Source organism: Trachemys scripta, chromosome 1, assembly GCF_013100865.1.
Source record: "Trachemys scripta elegans isolate TJP31775 chromosome 1, CAS_Tse_1.0, whole genome shotgun sequence".
Lineage (NCBI taxonomy): Eukaryota > Metazoa > Chordata > Testudines > Emydidae > Trachemys > Trachemys scripta.
Window position 1 is genome coordinate 248,720,597 of NC_048298.1, and position 17,096 is coordinate 248,737,692.

The 17,096-nt window shown below is 41.5% G+C and overlaps 1 protein-coding gene across 1 annotated transcript in view; it reads right to left on the bottom strand.

Moving 5' to 3' along the window:
* PCCA (propionyl-CoA carboxylase subunit alpha) overlaps positions 1 to 5,304 on the bottom strand; it is a 384,189-nt gene extending 378,885 nt beyond the window's left edge. Inside the window, exon 1 of the mRNA XM_034758211.1 lies at positions 5,163 to 5,304. Within this exon, the coding sequence (XP_034614102.1) occupies positions 5,163 to 5,234 (72 nt within the window). The 5' untranslated portion in view covers positions 5,235 to 5,304. The remainder of the gene's footprint in view (positions 1 to 5,162) is intronic.
* Positions 5,305 to 17,096: the final 11,792 nt, after the last annotated feature.

Below are 17,096 nucleotides of genomic sequence, written 5' to 3' on the forward strand. Positions count from 1 at the left end.
TCTCATGTTGACCTGGCTGACAGTTGATTTTATTCTTTTTTTTTTTTTTAAATATTTCATTTAACTATTTTAGTTTAAAAAAACTGATTTGAAAAAACTTTAATGCTTAACTAAATTCAAATGCTTGTTTTGTTAAAAGATTATATGTTTGCTGTTGAAGAAAAAAAAAAAATCCAGAATACATAATGTTGTTAAATGTCTGTCTGGTGATGTTCTCCTCCTAATACAGCATGGCAAGAAAATCCTCTAAATATTAATGATTAACCTGTTGAATTGGAGATAGTTCACCACCCAATGACTTCATAAATACACCTCTACCCCGATAGAACACGAATTCTGATATAATGCGGTAAAGCAGTGCTCCGGGGGGACGCGGCTGCGCACTCCGGTGGATCAAAGCAAGTTCGATATAACGCAGTTTCACCTATAACCCAGTAAGATTTTTTAGCTCCTGAGGACAGCATTTTCTTGAGGTAGAGGTGTATCTGCTTCAATTACCTTCAGTAAATGAATATAACCAATCATTCATTTTCTAATATAGCTGTAAAACTGATCTGAAAAGTTTTCAAAATAAATCACTTTAAAAATGTATAGTGTGTGCCTTCTAAAAATGAAACCTACATCTCTCTCCGAGTTGTGAAGAATATGTATTAGGGTTATAACAACCTACATAAAAGTGCATTCTTATTGAAATCCATGATTAAATCAAGTCTTCCTGACTAGTGATTTAAATCATGATTTAAATCACTAATTTAATTTAAATGAAAACCACCCTTCCTGTTCAATGTTTAAATGTACAGATGAAGCCCAACCCCTACATAGCAGGACATGAGTATTGATTTTTCATTTCAATACTCATACTAGAACAGGTAGCAGTACAACAAACAGAGGCAGAGTTGGTATCTGCTTTCCCACATAAAGTTAGCCAGGAGGCAATCGTAGAATATCAGGGTTGGAAAGGACCTCAGGAGGTCATCTAGTCCAACCTGCTGCTCAAAGCAGGACCAATCCCCAGACAGATTCTTGCCCCAGATCGCTAAGTGGCCCCCTCAAGGATTGAACTCACAACCCTAGGTTTAGCAGGCCAATGCTCAAACCACTGAGCTATCCCTCCCCAGAGCAGTTTATGTACACAAGGACAGCCCTCGAGAGATCTTGATAAAATATTCACAGAGCTATACTGCAATCCTCTGCCAAAGGTTTCCAGGGATCATAACTTTATTTCTTCCTCCACAGTAACATGCCAGTCTGCAATGACTTTGGCTAGCACCATAGAAGTAAACAAGCCAGCAGCATACAGGGCCAGGTGGCTTCATGATGTCAGCTGCAGCTGTTTTCTCTACATGTTTGTTACCCTTAAGAGCAAGATATCAGCTAAAATCACCACCACCTGTGGAAAATAGTGCCACTGCCCTACACTCATACCCCTGGGAATAAGAGCCAAAATTTTGTTTTATTATTTATTATTTTAAGAGCCATGTTATTGTATAGGGCGAGTTCAATCTACCAAAACCACATTCCGCAGTTATTCTGCGCCTGCTGAGATAGCACTTGAATCTTTCCTTGATGCTGTTGAGGTGGCCAGTGTGCAGCATCATGAACCAGGGAAGCAAGGCGTAAGCTAGGTCCCCCATGATCACTGTAGCACTGAAATGCCAAATCCTCTGGTCAGGAAAAAACATCCCTGTTTGCAGCTTTCTGAACAGTCCTGAATTCTTAAAGATGAGAGTATCATGCACCTTCTCTGACCAGCCAACACTGATGCTGGTGAAGCATCCCTGGTGATCCATCAGCACTTGTATATCCATAGAAGAGTAGCCCTTTCTGTTGATTCACTCTGTGCAAGGTGAGCTGGTGCTAAAACAGGGATGTGTGCACCTTCTATCACCTCATCTCAGTTCAGGAATCCCACTGCTGCAAATCCTTCCACCATCTCCTGCACACTACCAAAAGAGACACTCTTGTATAGCAGGCACAGGAAACAATTAATGGCCCTACACACTTGCATGACAAGGGTCCCCACTGTGGATTTTCCAAATCCAAAATGATTTCTCACTGACTGGTAGAAATCCAGGGTTGCAAACTTCCACAGAGCGATCGCCACTCACTTCTCAACTGCTAGTGCAGTTCTCAATCCAGTGTCCCTGAGCGGGACAGCAGCAGCAACCTCAGCACAGTCCCAGGAACATGGCGTTTTGGGTCTGAAAGTTCTGCAGCCAATGCTCATCATCCCAAGCCTGCATTACAATGCAATCCCACCAGTTAATGCTTGTTTCTCAGGCTCAGAAGCAGCTCTTCTCCACTGCAGCTGATCTACAATGCTATCAACAATCTTGAATTGGTTTTCACTAGGTCCCTCAGCAATCTATCCCCTATGAAACACAACTTTAGCAGCAAAGGACATTACTTTCTATGGCTCTACAAATACTGGAGGATTGTCTGTCCTGTGTTTGCAACACTCATGTCAACAGTGCAGAGCTGTGTGAGCTTCATGGTTCTTTTAGAGAGGACTGACAGCAGGAAGTGCTGTGCAGTTTCACAGGATTTTTTTTTTTTTTATAAAGGCATGAAAATTAAGAAATAGATGAAGTTGCATGATAGGAACTTGACTCCTTGCTCCCAATCACTCCCACACAACTTGTTTCTGTCCCACCATGCATTGCCAAAGTTTCTCAAAAAGACCATGCGCCAGACAATGGCAAGTTGCATATGGTGCATCAACACAGGCACTCCTGGTGAGTACACACAGCACCAATTCAATGAACCAAGAATGCATGAGCAATACACTAACTGCAGCAGCTCTACACCAAGATAACTTGTGCCAACCAAGATGTCTAGCATAAACGTGGCCTTAGGCACCACTGCAATCCACAAAACTCCTGCTTGGCTGTAGGCACCTAAACTCGTTGGCACCTCAATTTCTACCGCAAGAGCGCCCTCTGGGCATTTGCACCGCTATCTCGCTCTTGGTGCTGGGACACCTATCTTCCCCCCCTAAACCCCAGAGCAATCCACAAACTGTGGAAAGATAGATTTAGAGTGCCTGTCTCACATATGGGGCCCAATCCAATAGGCATGCTCAAAGGCCCCCTACCAGATCAGGTCCCATTCAAACACCTGGCTGGAGGAGACAGAGGCAGTGCCCATGTTATAACTTAGCCCAGTGGTTAGAGCACTCACCTGGGATATGGGAGATCCAAGTTAAATTTCCCCCTTTTTGGACGTGGTGTTTAAAAACTGGATTTGTAATGGACTTCGTAGCTTATAAACTTCAATCTTAATTATGGCAAGCTTCTGCCAATCCATAATGCATTTCACATTCAATTACAGGTTTCCCTCCATTATCCTTGTTGACCTAATACTATCAGTTATACTATATGTCAACACTTAGAGCAAGAAACTAAGGTCTCCAATGTTCTCCTATTTTGCTTAGAATCCTATTTTAAGTATGTCAGTGACAGACTAGTTTTTCATTATATGCCTCACTAGTTATATACTTAATATCATGAACATGTATCTTAAAGTATAAGAGATCTTTGTAAGAATTCACACTGTGCACTTCAATAAAGTTCTCATTAATGTAACCTATTAACTTGTTTTTTTTTTCTTATAAATTATTTTCACCCTTGGCGGAAGATGCCTGCCCTTGGAAGCTCATAAGCTTCTGTGGAGCTTCATGCTCCATTGGACAGGTACCAAGTTCTCTATGCTGCTCACTCTACCATTTATTCCTAAGAAATCTTTCACTTCCTGGCTCCCAAAGGGGGATGGGAGGGAGGCTTTTATCTGTTCTGATTTGCTACATCCAGGCCACAGCCATACTTATTCACCCAGCTTCTGCAGACCTTCTATCAGACAACAGAAGTCTCCTCTCCTGCATGCCTCCTAAGGTACGCAGCGTGGCAGCTTTGCTGCCACCATCCTTAAGAGGTACAACACTGGAGAAGGTTCCTATTCTGCGGAGCTCAGAGTTCTGCTGATCAGGTAAATCGTGGCTTTGGTGCCCTTTCAGGTGCTCTTTCTCCCTTGACTACTTCAGATATCCGCTCCAAGGCAATTTGCCTTCAAGAATCACAGGCATTCACATTTCATCCCTTCCATTGGCCCAGCATTTAGGTGGTGCACTATTCTACAGAGCTCACAAGTTCTAAGGGCTATACAAGGCAGATGCTTTGTTCTAATATATGGAGATATACCTATCTCACAGAACTGGAAGGACCCTGAAAGGTCATCGAGTCCAGCCCCCTGCCTTCACTAGCAGTGACCAAGTACTGATTTTTGCCCTAGATCCCTAAGTGGCCCCCTCAAGGATTGAGCTCACAACCCTCGGTTTAGCAGGCCCATGCTCAAACCACTGAGCTATCCCTCCCCCCCTTCTGCAAGTTTCTCTCCAAGATCTACCCTTTTTCTCCTCCTCCCTCCTTTCTAAAGGATCTTCAAGGCCTCTCTAGATGAATGCCTCTGTTCAGAAACAGTTGATGCATGAAATATCTTATAACAGAATTTTAATATTTTTGCACAGCATTTCACATAATTGCTACTCGTTGTGCAACAAATGAGAGATTATTCATTAGTTTGTATGGAGTACATAGAAGTGAGACAAATAACTTGGTTTTTCTTTTTGAAAACTAGCTTATGCACAACCTTGGACACAATCATCGCCCAATCCTGACGGGAATGTCCGGAAGCCACACGTCTCATATGAGAAGAGCACGCACACACCCACACACACACACACACCTCTGAAGGAAGGGCATTGAAAGTTGAAGCCCATTTTAACATTATTCCCACCAGCTGGCCGGGTCTAGCCTGTCACAGCCCAGAAAAACGTGGACAACCCTTACAGCTCCCTGGGGCAGGGAAGGGGCACCTGGCACAAGATCCCGGAGACAATCCCTGGGCCTGGCCCCTTCGGAGGGAGCCGCTGGTCTCTCACCGCCACCAGATAAGGGCGGCGACAGGCTCGCTCAGCGCTGCTCCCCCGGGCTCCTGCCACAGCCCGTAACACGTCCTCCGGGGGCTCCCACAGACGCCGACGCCCGCTGGGGCGCAGGGCTCGGCTCACCGCCCGTGCATCCCCCGCGGGCGCGAGCGGCTCCAGGAGGCGCCGGAAGGGCGCTCGGGCCCGGCCGCCACTAGCGCTAACCCGGCTCCCCGCTCACCTGCAGCGCAAGCAGGTGTCGCTCCGGCTGCCGCCAGCTGCCCGCGACCACCTGGCGCAAGGACGCCGCCATCGCCACTGCCAGCCGGAGCCCTGGTTGCCCTTTCACCTCGGCGAGGGGGAGGGATCAGCGCTCCGCGCTCAACCAATCAGGATCGCCTTGCTCCCTCCTTCCCTCCGCCCCCGCTCCCGGCAGGCACGCAGGCTCTGGGAAAGTGTCAGGGAGAGGGCGCGCGCCGCTCCTTCCCGGCCTCGCGCCCGTCATCCTCGTGCCTCGGAGGAGCCGGGCAGGCGGGGATTCCCCCAATTAGCGCCCGAGAGTGTTGGGCTGCGGCGCGTACCCGGCAGCCCAGAGCTGCCCCGCCCGCCCCCGCCGGTCCGTGCCACCCCCACCCCCAGCTCCGCTGAACCCGGCCCTCCGGCCACAGGCGCCGCGAGCGTGACTGGCCGCGCGCCGGCGTGAGGCTGCACTTTCTTCCCTGGGCTCGCGGTCAGTCACCTGGGCACTGAGGCCAGGCTCCGCGGGCGGCTGTTGCAGCCACGTCCCCAGCGCGGGGAGCCCCGAGCCAGGCCGGACGGTGACACCAGCCTCCAGGCAGGCTTGGGAGTCGTGCTGGGAAGTGCACTGCCGGGGACCGCCCGGCTGTGAGGACATAAGGCAATGCACGGCCCGCACAGGACCTCCGACCCACTGTGAACGCCCCCAGGAGCTGCTGGCTTCTCTTCCCCCCTCCATCCCGAGGACAGCCCCTCCGGATTGGTCTGGTGGTATTAGCCATGGGTGCTGTTCCCCCTGCCAATGCACATTGTGTCTATCACAGCCAGTAAGGTACGTTTTGTACATCCAGCTCTGCTGGAGTGTCACTAGTCTGGCTGCTAGTTAGAAATTTTTCTAGCCTAAGTAAGTTAATAGTATAAAACCCTTCAATCACCCTGCTCTGGGAGGTGATAGTACCACCCTACTCAGCACTGGTTAGGCCTCCGCCGGAGAACTGTGTCCAGCTTTGGTCACCAATGGATAGAAAGGATGTAGAGAAACTGGAAAGGATCCAGAGGTGAGGGACAAAGATGATCAAAGAGATGGAATGCAAGCCATATCAGCAAAGACTGAAGGAACTGGGTATGTTTAGTTTGGAAAAGAGGAGATTAAGGGGGGGGTATGATAGTGGTCTTCGAAGGCTACCATAAAAAGCTGGAGAAAAGTTGTTCTCTTCTGCCATACATGGCAGGACAAGAGGCAATGGGGTCAAACTGCAGCACAGCAGCTTTAGATTAAATCTCAGGAAGAAAACTTCCTAACTGTAAGAACAGTAGAACAATGGAACAGACCACCTAGAGCAGCCTTGTAAGCACCTTCACTAGATGTTTTCAAAAAGAGGCTGGATTGGATAGCCACCTGTTTTGGATGATTTAGGCCAGTGATACTCAGACCTCAGTGGTTCAAGAGCCAAATTAGCGATCAATATTATCCAAAAGAGCCACAGTAGTGTAAATTCATTGTTTCATTTACAATAGTACTATATATTAATATTTAAACGGTATGACGGGAAATATTTGGTTTTTATATTGACATATATTATTCTCAAAGCAAAGTGAGTTAGTATTATTTTATCAACTACAATTAGTGAATAACATAGTATAATCTTCCCGATTGGTTAATAATTAGATCACACCGTGTTTTAATATGTGCTGCAAAGAGCCTCAGGAGACACATTAAAGAGCCACTTGCCGCTTGTGAGCCTGAGTCTGGGTATCACTGGCTTAGACACAACAAATCCTGCATTTTAGGAGGGGGTTAGACTAAATGACCCTTGCAGTCCCTTCTAACCCAATGGTTCTATGATTCCATTATCACTGTACAGCATAGACTATAGGGAAACAGGAAGGGAAATTTTCAAAGGGCCTCAGGTGGGGGGGGCTCTGTAAAAGGTCTGGCTCCCCACATTTGTGCACTCAGACAGAATGGGAATGTCCAAAGTAGAATGGAAATAATACTGATTCATTAATTAGAGGTATAAAAATAAGTACAGTAATGGTAAAGTGTAGAGAGGATAACTAGGATGCATGTATTTACTCTTTCCCCTAATAAAAGAACAAGGACATATTCAATACATGTGAAAAGCAATTAATTTAAAACAGAGAAAAGAAAATACTTTTGTGTGCATTATGAAATTAATCAATGGAATGTATGGCCACAAGATACTGCTAGTCCTAGAACAGCACAAAAATGGACATTCGTTCAGAAAATATATATAGATATGTAGTTATATTTAATAGGTCTAAAAAGCTTGGAACAGATTAAATGCTCATGCTTCTAGGCGCAAACCAACCTCTAGTTGAGGGGGTTAAGGAAGAAATTTTCTTTATAGTCAGATTATTGCATACTTTCACTTTCCTCTGACACATCTGCCACTGTTGGAGTCAGGCTACTAAGCTAGATGGACCGATGGATTGATCTGGTACATAATACTATTTCCTATGTACTAATCCTATAAATCCATAGTAAATTCTCTGTTTCTCTCAAATGTATGTAAAGTCAAGTCCTTCCTTCATGCTGTCTTTTTTTTCAGAGTGCAGAGAGTAGAGAACAACCAATGAGGGGTTGCTGCTTGAATATCTTAACCTGTGCTTCCTCTGACGACTAACTTTTGAGCACCGACAGCAGCTGCTAGTGCATCCAGGCCCTTCTAGAACTTCTTTTCGGACACTCAATTTCCAGACCGTGTCCCTATTCCATGCCCTTGGAGTGCTCAAATATATTTGGGTATATGTATGTATGTATATATATATATATATATACACCCAGACACAAACTTTGTAAATTTCCTCCAGGATTAACTCCAGTTTGTGCCACTAAGTGGATGCTCAAACACCTGTTTGCACCTACCCAGAATTTTAAAAACTTTGGCCTAGATTTATTAATTTTGTCAGCTTTTTTCTAACTTCAGCAATAAATTTACTGAAATTGCACAGACAGAGAAGATGCATAATGGTGGACAGTAGAATACTAGTTTTGTCCCTGCTGCTTACTAAAAGACAGGGATGAGTTATGTGCCACTTCCTCATATAAATTGAGCAGTGAAAATAAAATTGACATTTCATTGTTGCTATTACATGTTTTATATTTATATTATTAAAAATGCTTACTCGAGCCATGCAGATGTAAATAAGCTAATCACAAAAAAACTTTATTGTCTAAAAACATGTCATAATATATTTAATCTATCAGTGTCACAGATAAATCCATTTAACAATAAAGATCCCACTAAATATACCCTGGAAACTACCATTCCAATTTCTTCCACCCACTTTCCCTGGAAAGTCTGGAAAGCCACTGATTAGACCAACCGCAGAAGAGAGGTCTAGAGTAGATGTCCCTCACTTCAGGGTTTAAATGAGATATCTATATCTATTTAATCTCTACCACTGTATAACATCATAAAACTGTATAACAAAATTCTGAGACATGGATGTCAGTTCCTCCACAGTATATATTAAAAAAGAGTCACATGACATCACACTGGTGTTTTCTTTTGCTCCACAGAAGGGGTTCTGTTTGCAGGCCCTCCTTTAAGCATAGGCAACCTCCTACAGCGCCACATCAAAGGAGGCACCCCACAGTTGCAAAGGGAAACTGACTAGGATTACACAGAGGCATGGCTGCAAAGAGAAACTTTGCAGCCAGCTGGGTGTATAAAGAACTTGATGCAGTAGGAAACTGACTAATGCAAGTCCTTTTTCTTCTGCAGCAAGGGCAGGAACACTTTACTTATGGAAGGGACAAGAGAAAAAGTGTAGGAGAATCCCAGTCAGTTCTATCTGTATTTGAAGCCTTTCTGCTTTTTAGAGTGATTTAACTTTGGCTTTCTGTCTATATTTTTTTTTTTTGTATTTTTTTATTTATGAAATTTTATATCATAAGCTACAAATATAGTCTTTCTCAAAAAGGCTAACTACATAAATAAAAAAGAAAAAAATACATAATTGACTAAAATTATACAGTTATTGCTGCCAAATTTACAAGAACAATAGGGGGTCAACTCTAGTAGAAACTTCCCACTCGTTAAAGGCATACATTTTTAAAAGTACCATTCAAAGTCAAGGATATCAGATTTGTTTATAACATCTAAATAAATAGTTTTAAAAATAACATTTCATAGACCTGCTCGGTCTATTAAATATGTGTAATAGCAGATTTCACTCAAGTTCATAAAAATCACTGGAAACAATATGTCCCAGATGTTGTAATGATGCTCATTCTAATATGGTAACACCTTGTAAAATAAAGAGATCTGATGACTATATTACTGTAGAATGTCTCTTTAAACCAAAGTTCATTGTTGTAATGATTATTGTTTTGTTTTTGATATTTACATGTTGTGGATTTATAAACCCATTAAAACTTCCTAAATAAATAGTTTTTTAAAATTGTAAAATCTAAGGCCCTAATCCTGCAAATACTTTAGCACATGTGTAATTCTACTAATGAGAACAGAATGAGTTATTGGGGCTATTCACATTCATAAAGTTCAGCACGTTCGTAAATGTCTGCCAGACTGGGACCCATATCATTTTCTCAGTATGCCCATTGGTTGCAAAAAAAACCCTACAATTTTAGATATTATAAATTGACTTGCTTCTTCCTAATCAGAGAATTGGTGAGCTTCTGTCTTCAAACATAACCCTGAATTTATCCAGAAAATTTTAAGCTTCTGTAGCATGATTTAATGTTAAGTTACAACTCAGGAAAGGAAAATTCATAGTGTAATAGTAATCTTCATGTCTGTACCTTATCTAACAAAGAAAATAGGTTTATAGGATGTAAAAACCATAACAGAAAAGTCTGTGCCTAAATGACTCAAAGCTAGAAGAAACTTTAAGTATGTGTTACATACTCTGTAATCCATGTTCCCTTCTATTAGCATTCTATTCAATGGTCTATGAGAGACAGATTCAATCTTCCAGTCAGCCAATACATCTATCTATTAACTTATTTACAAGAGATATGAAACAGCAACAAACATATGTACAGCCAAATTCATCTAAATGCAACCTAATAAGCTGGGGCAATTCCTGGAATTTTCTGAACCAAATTCACGGTGACATAAATGACAGTATATGTTACACATTGGATGTATATTGGCCAGATTGAAAGAGGTATAAAGTGACACCGTAGTGTAACTTGCACTAACCGAGATTCAATACATGTGCAAAATTAATGTAATTTATATGCCATGCCATGTTTGTCTCACAAAGATGAAGAACCAAGAGTGAGGTGAAAGATGATGCAAACTAACAGTACCAGGGCCAAATTCAGTTGTACTTTTTATGCCAAGGCTGAATTTTGTCCCAATAAAATACCAAATCGGTATAAATTACGTTGTTTTGTTTGGGTGTTTTTTGCACACCCACACAAGTTACGCTATTTCACCATTTAAACCTACTTACACTCACTTTCCAACCAATGTTCCTTGGAGGCTAGATTCACCATTGCACTCTGGTGTTCCACGCTGCTTAAGCAATGCTAAGTAGTTGTAAATTCAGTTTATTTGCTGGATAAACCAGCTTTATGGGTATTTTGCTTACCTCAAAGTTGCAAAGCAGCTGGAACACAGTGGTGAATCTGGCCCTAGATGTATAACTTACACCATCCATTTGTATCAGTGCTGAATTTGGCCCTAAATGATATATTCACCTATCATTGGAACCTCGCATCACTGAAATATAATACTAAGATCTTTCTCATTAAATTTGCTCATCCTTGAGCTTTTCATATTAAATTCCTTCCTTTCCTGCTTCCCCTCACTCCCGCCACATCATGCTATGAATGATCATTTTGTATAGTTCAGTGCTGATGTCTCTCAATCAGTACAACTCTTTTTTCGGTTATTGTTATATAAAAGATCTAGGACCATATTCAGACCTCATGTAAGTGAGAACTCTGTGAACTACATGTGCAGTTGCAACTGCTTGGTCTGAACTTAGACAGCTACACTGCAATAAAAAGACCTGTAGCATGGCTGTGGCTGACTCAGGGTGCAGGACTAAAAATTGCAGAGTAGATGTTTGGGCTGGGGTTGGAGTCTGGGCTCCAAGACCCAACCCCACCCAGCAACCCGAGCCCTGCAAGTCTGAATCAATTGACTGGGCTCTAAGATTCAGTGCTACAGATTTTTTATTGCAGAGTAGACATACCCAAAGACGCCTCACTTCTCTCTTTCACTTACTTTCTCTTTGAGGCCCCCATTCAGCAAAGCACTTAAGCATGTGCTTTACACTTTAAAGTGTGTAGCTGAATTGGAGCCTAATGTAATGGGCCTGGTTTTGATGTTATACCTATTTTAAACCAGTTTGACTCCACTGATTTCACAGGAATGGTCATACCTGTGGCCCATCTAGTTCAGTATCCTTTCTCGGACAGTTGCTAGTGCCAGATGCTTCAGAGAAAGGGACAAGAAACTCTGTAGTAGATCATTTTGAAATAAACTGCCCATAGGGGAAGTTTCTTCAAACCCTCATCACAGTTAGAGGTCAGTTGATGCCCTGATACATTTATATAGTCAGCAAGAACATCCATAGTTACATAGAGATAGAATATCACTATCCCAATTTATAAGGGATATAAATTGTCATACTTCAGGTCATATGTCATCTGCTGATGTCAATGGGAATGAACGGCCTTGATTCAGCAATGCTCTTAAACCTGTGCTTGAGTGCTTTGCTGAAGAGGGATGGGATTACTCATGCACTTAAAGTTAAGTATGTGCATAAGTGTTTTCCTGAACTGGGGTCTAAATGAGGGAAGGATTTGGCCCGAAGTGCCTTGCTCAAGATCATACAATGAGTAAGGAAAGAGTGGGGCATAACCTCTTGAATCCACTGCCCTAACCAGTGAGCCACAATGCCTCTTTAGACAATCTGACTAACATAATCCTCAGAAAAAGCAGGAAAACAAAAACAGGATTTCTAGTTTATAAAGATAAAGCTGTAACTAGAGCAGATAACAGGTTACCTGAAAAAATGCTGGCCATGTATGCTTAGTGATTGTTGCTTAATTTGTTTAAACTGAAAAAGCCTATTTCTACAGTGGAATACAAATTAGGGTAATTATGTTGTGATGGAGTACTGAATGTTTAAGATGAAAGGTTTTCTTTACAAAAGCCCCGTCATCACTTGACTAGAGAAATATAAAATCCCACTTAAACAAAATGTTGTTTTTGGTATTTCCATATGAACAAAAGGCCTTTTAATCTCTTTTTAATATTGTATGGCACAGAATTTTAACAACCTCACAATCAAAACAATTACCATATATTCAAATGTGTAATTAGAGAAGGAAGAGATTGATATTTTAAAATATAATGAAATATGTAATTATATTTATATCAGATTAAAACAAAGACTTATAGATTGTATTTAATTACTTACTATGGGTGTGCCTAACAGGCACAATCTACCCCTTTACATTTATTTCTATTTTATTCTCTTATGAGTGGAGATGCACACAGCTGGAACATCTGAACAGAACCTCTCAGACCTGGTGAAGTTCAAATCAGAAGCAGTTCAGTCAGGCAACAAGATGTACAGGTTATTGTATTAAATGAATATGTGGTGATTATTTATATTTTAGCTACACAGATATAATTATACATCTTTACTTATATTGTATTTGAGAACTGAAGTTATTTCACAATGAACATTTTCTAAAAGGCCAGCATGGGAATGCTTATTTCATTCTGCCTAGAAGGATAATAGCATGTCTTAGGATCCAATCCTAGAAATCCCTACTCATTTGGGTAGATTTTATTAATGTAAGTTGTTCCAGTGAAACAAATGGGACTACTGTGTGACTAAGGCCTCTGACAGGGTAAGAATTCGTTGGATCATGCCCTTAGTTAATACATGAGGCAAGGAAATCGATTTCCTAGTTTGGTATAACCAGCCTGTGTTTAAGTAAATATATCCAGAACCATTATTCATTCCCTTCACACTAGAATTGAAAACCAACATTTGAAGTTTGGGAAAATTGTCTTAATAAGGATTATTTTAAATGATGGAAGTTTAAAGGCAAGCAATTTAATTACCAGGAAACCAGATCAAAGCCAATGTTTTAAATTGGCATTTTTAAATGAGTTAACAACGAAGATGCAGTTTAATAAAAGAAAGTAAATATGCAAATTGTCCCAATGTTCCCCACCCAGAGAGATAAAAAGACTCTAGCTATATGTCTGAGTCACATTTGTAACAAGTTAGCATGTCAGACCTGGCACATACACATGCACAGAAAGAAAGAGAAAGACAAAGAGGAGACTGCTTTTATCCTCCAAAATGAGATGATAATTTCTAATTTATTATTTTCTAACTAATATTTCTTTGTATTTATCTAACTAATCAAGATTTTCACAGTTCACATATCCTTAGCAAAGTAATATGTACTGCAGTTGAAAGTCTGATTTTTAAAGGGGCGTCAGTCAGCCTACCATTTTGAAGGCGCAAATGCTAGTATTTAGACATCTAAACAGGTGGCTGCATCTGCAAGTAAAGCAGACATCTAAATGCTATAATTTGCACCTACAATTAACTGTGCATGAAAAATTACATGTGAAAAAAGCAAGTTATTTCCATCAAATTAGGCCCTAAATGTTCAGCATACTACTAGGTCAGATTGTGTAATTTACAATCTGTCTTGCACTGGGGCAGAGCTGCACCACTCTATGGGGCTCTCTAGGAGGGATTGTGCCTCCTCCTTTTAGGATGGTGTGTGCCCCTGAAGGCAGTAAGAGGGGACAGTGAGCACTGGGTAGCTTTCCTAAACAAAGCACCCCCTCCTCTACTGAACTCAGTGGGAGTTGAAGACACTCAGCACTTCTCAGGAGGGATTCAGCATGTTGCAGGATCAGCATGTTGCAGTTTTCTTTTTTAACATACATGGCCCAGATCCTCAAAGGTATTTAGGTGCCTAATTCCCAATGGTAGTTAGTGGCCTACTACCTTTGAGGATCTGGGCCTATATTCTTAATGCTTCGTTAGTACCTCATTCATACACAATGCCTATTTATTTGTGTTAAAATATGTTGCCTGATTTCTCTTCAGAAATTGTGGACACTGGTAGACCAGTGAATAAGAGAAACAATAAGCAGCCTCTGCTGGGACAGTTAATCCTTTTTATTGTATAATAATTAGATAGTCTCTTACTGTTGGTAGATGACTTCTTTTGATGTGTCCAGTACAATGAAAGCCACTGGATAAAATGTAAAAGATTATAATAGCTAAACATTTTTGGCACCTAATTAATTTAATTAGGACCACTGGACCTACTTGAGTTTTTGTTAAAGTGACTATATTAAATGAAACTCTTCAGCTGTCAGGTATTTTTACCCTCTTTCAGTTTTTTCTTTTGATCCCAGAAGAAGGTGGGTTACGTAAATAATACACCTATTGATTTTGCTATTCCATCAATGTCAGGATTTTTTTTAATTGATCTCACTTTGTTTCCCTTTAATATTGACATTTAAGATGAATACATGTAGATGCTGACTGAAAGGAGATATCAGTATCTGATTACATTCCCCCCTCTCCACCTGTATTCTGAAATAAAGGTACTGCTTTTTTTGCTGGTAGCAATACATTCAATGGGGGATGTTGTAGTGGATTAAAAATATAATTTTGATCTCAAAGAACTGAAGATTTATGGGCTTTCAATGCATTACTATTTGAGAAGTGATACTCAAATGTTCTGTAATAATGAAGACTTTAGGTTCACTCCTTACAAAAAAAAGGAGCACATTATTGTTTAGTGTAATGGTCCAAAACACTACAACTTATAATAGTAATATTGCAGTGTTAGGGGTTATTCCATTACCATAGAATACCCTTATGTGGTTACAGGAGTATTCTGCCCTCAGATACTTCACCAGTGTCCAATTTGACAGCTAAGTTGGTCCTTAGTGAATTTTTAGTACATGGAGCTATGCACACAACTTCAGTTAACAATAACATGTTGCTATGGGAGCTCTGTATGTGTAACTCCTTGCTCACTGTGCTGAAAATTGTGCTGGAAGGCAAACGTAACTCTCTCTGGTGTTAGTCTAATTGTTAAGTAGAATTAGAATATGGTATTCTATAAATACTAACCACAGAAGGCACATAACATGAATAAGGATACTCACCAGCAGTGATTGAGGTGCTGCTTCTACATTCCTTTAAACGGAAATCACATCCATAGCCGTGAGACTAATTATTTTGGAACCTAAGGGAAATGCAGCCTATATAAGAGAGTGATCTGCAGTTAAGGATCAGTGAGCCAGCTAATGGCTGGTTAGTCAGAAGGGTACAACTGTAGAATGTTAATAAAACATGTCTGAAGTCCAACACCTCAGGGAAGAGACTGAACATAGTGGAAAATATATGGAGACAGAGGTACTGTTGTTTTACACTACTGAACTACTCCATTAAAGCATGCTTTAAATCTATTTTTAGACTTGTTTATAAACTACAAAATATTGACAAGATACTTACACAAAAAAGTCAGTTTCACTGAAGCAACTACAGATTATAACAATGCAACATAATCACTTTGTGACGAGCTTAAAACAATATGTATTTCTAATGTTTGTCATATAAGTACATCACCAAACTCTATAATAGTGGCTTAGCTGCCATTGTATCACTACTGAGTTATGGATTAATTTACAGTAACCATCTTGCCACCCCCCACCATCATATAAATTATGACATAGATAATAAATGAAATTATTAATTAAACATAGCCCTTAACATTGTCATAGTGATGTATATACTTTAATCAATCCTCACAAAGCCCATCTGATGTAAAAGAGTAAGTAATAGTATCTTGGTTTTACTTACAGGTGAGGAAAATGAGACACAGAGCAGTTAAATGACTTTAACAAGGTCAGGCAGAGAATCTGTAGCAGAGTGCAAATTACAATTCACGATGTATTACATAAAATTGATATATTTAACTTTCCTTGCTTGATATGTCACATGCTGTTATGTATGTAGGGCTGGATACTCCCAGGTAGAAGCACATGGAAGGGGAAAAACTAATCCTCAAAGAAAGATACAGTCCTTCGAGAGCTCCATATTTGTTGTGCCTTCCTTTTGGGACTGAAGGGAGGGGTGTACATGTCTACAATCTGGCCCAGTCTAGTCTATGTCTCAAACCATGATAGCAACAACCTTGTTATAGGGAGCCTATACAGGAAGGATGGGCTCCACCTAAACCAAAATGGAACCAGATTGCTGGCACTTAAAATTAAAAAGGTTGTAGAGCAGTTTTTAAACTAAGGGCTGGGGGAAAGCCGACAGGTGTGGAGGAGCATGTGGTTCGGAAAGAGACATCCATCAGGGGAGGATCTATTAATGGAGATTGTCTATGTCCTAATGAGGAGAGGATGGAAGATGATAAAATACAGGTAGGATCGGATGAGAAACAGTCAAATGAAAAAAAGTCTCATTCAATTACATCATGCAATGGGAGACAGCTGAAAAGTGAGAAGCTTTTAAAGTACTTATATACCAATGCTAGAAGTCTAAATAATAAGATGGGTGCATAGGCACCGACTCCGTGGGTGCTCCGGGACTGGAGCACCCATGGAGAACAATTAGTGGGGGCTCTGCACCCACCGGCAGCCAAGCTCCCTGCCCTGCTCCCCCACGCCCTACCTCACCTCTGCCTCCTCCCCTGAGCACACCACATCCCCACTCCTCCCCACTCCCTCCCATCACTTGCCACCACCAAACAACTGTAGCAAGCTCCGGGAGGGAGGGAGGAGGAGGCGGGGCTGTGGCAGGGATTTGGGGAAGGAGTCGAATAGGGGCAGGGAGGGGGCGGAGTTGGGGAGGGGACTTTGGGGAAGAGGTTGGAATGGGGGCAGGAGGAGGCAGGGCAGGGGTGAAGTCGGGGTGGGGCCAG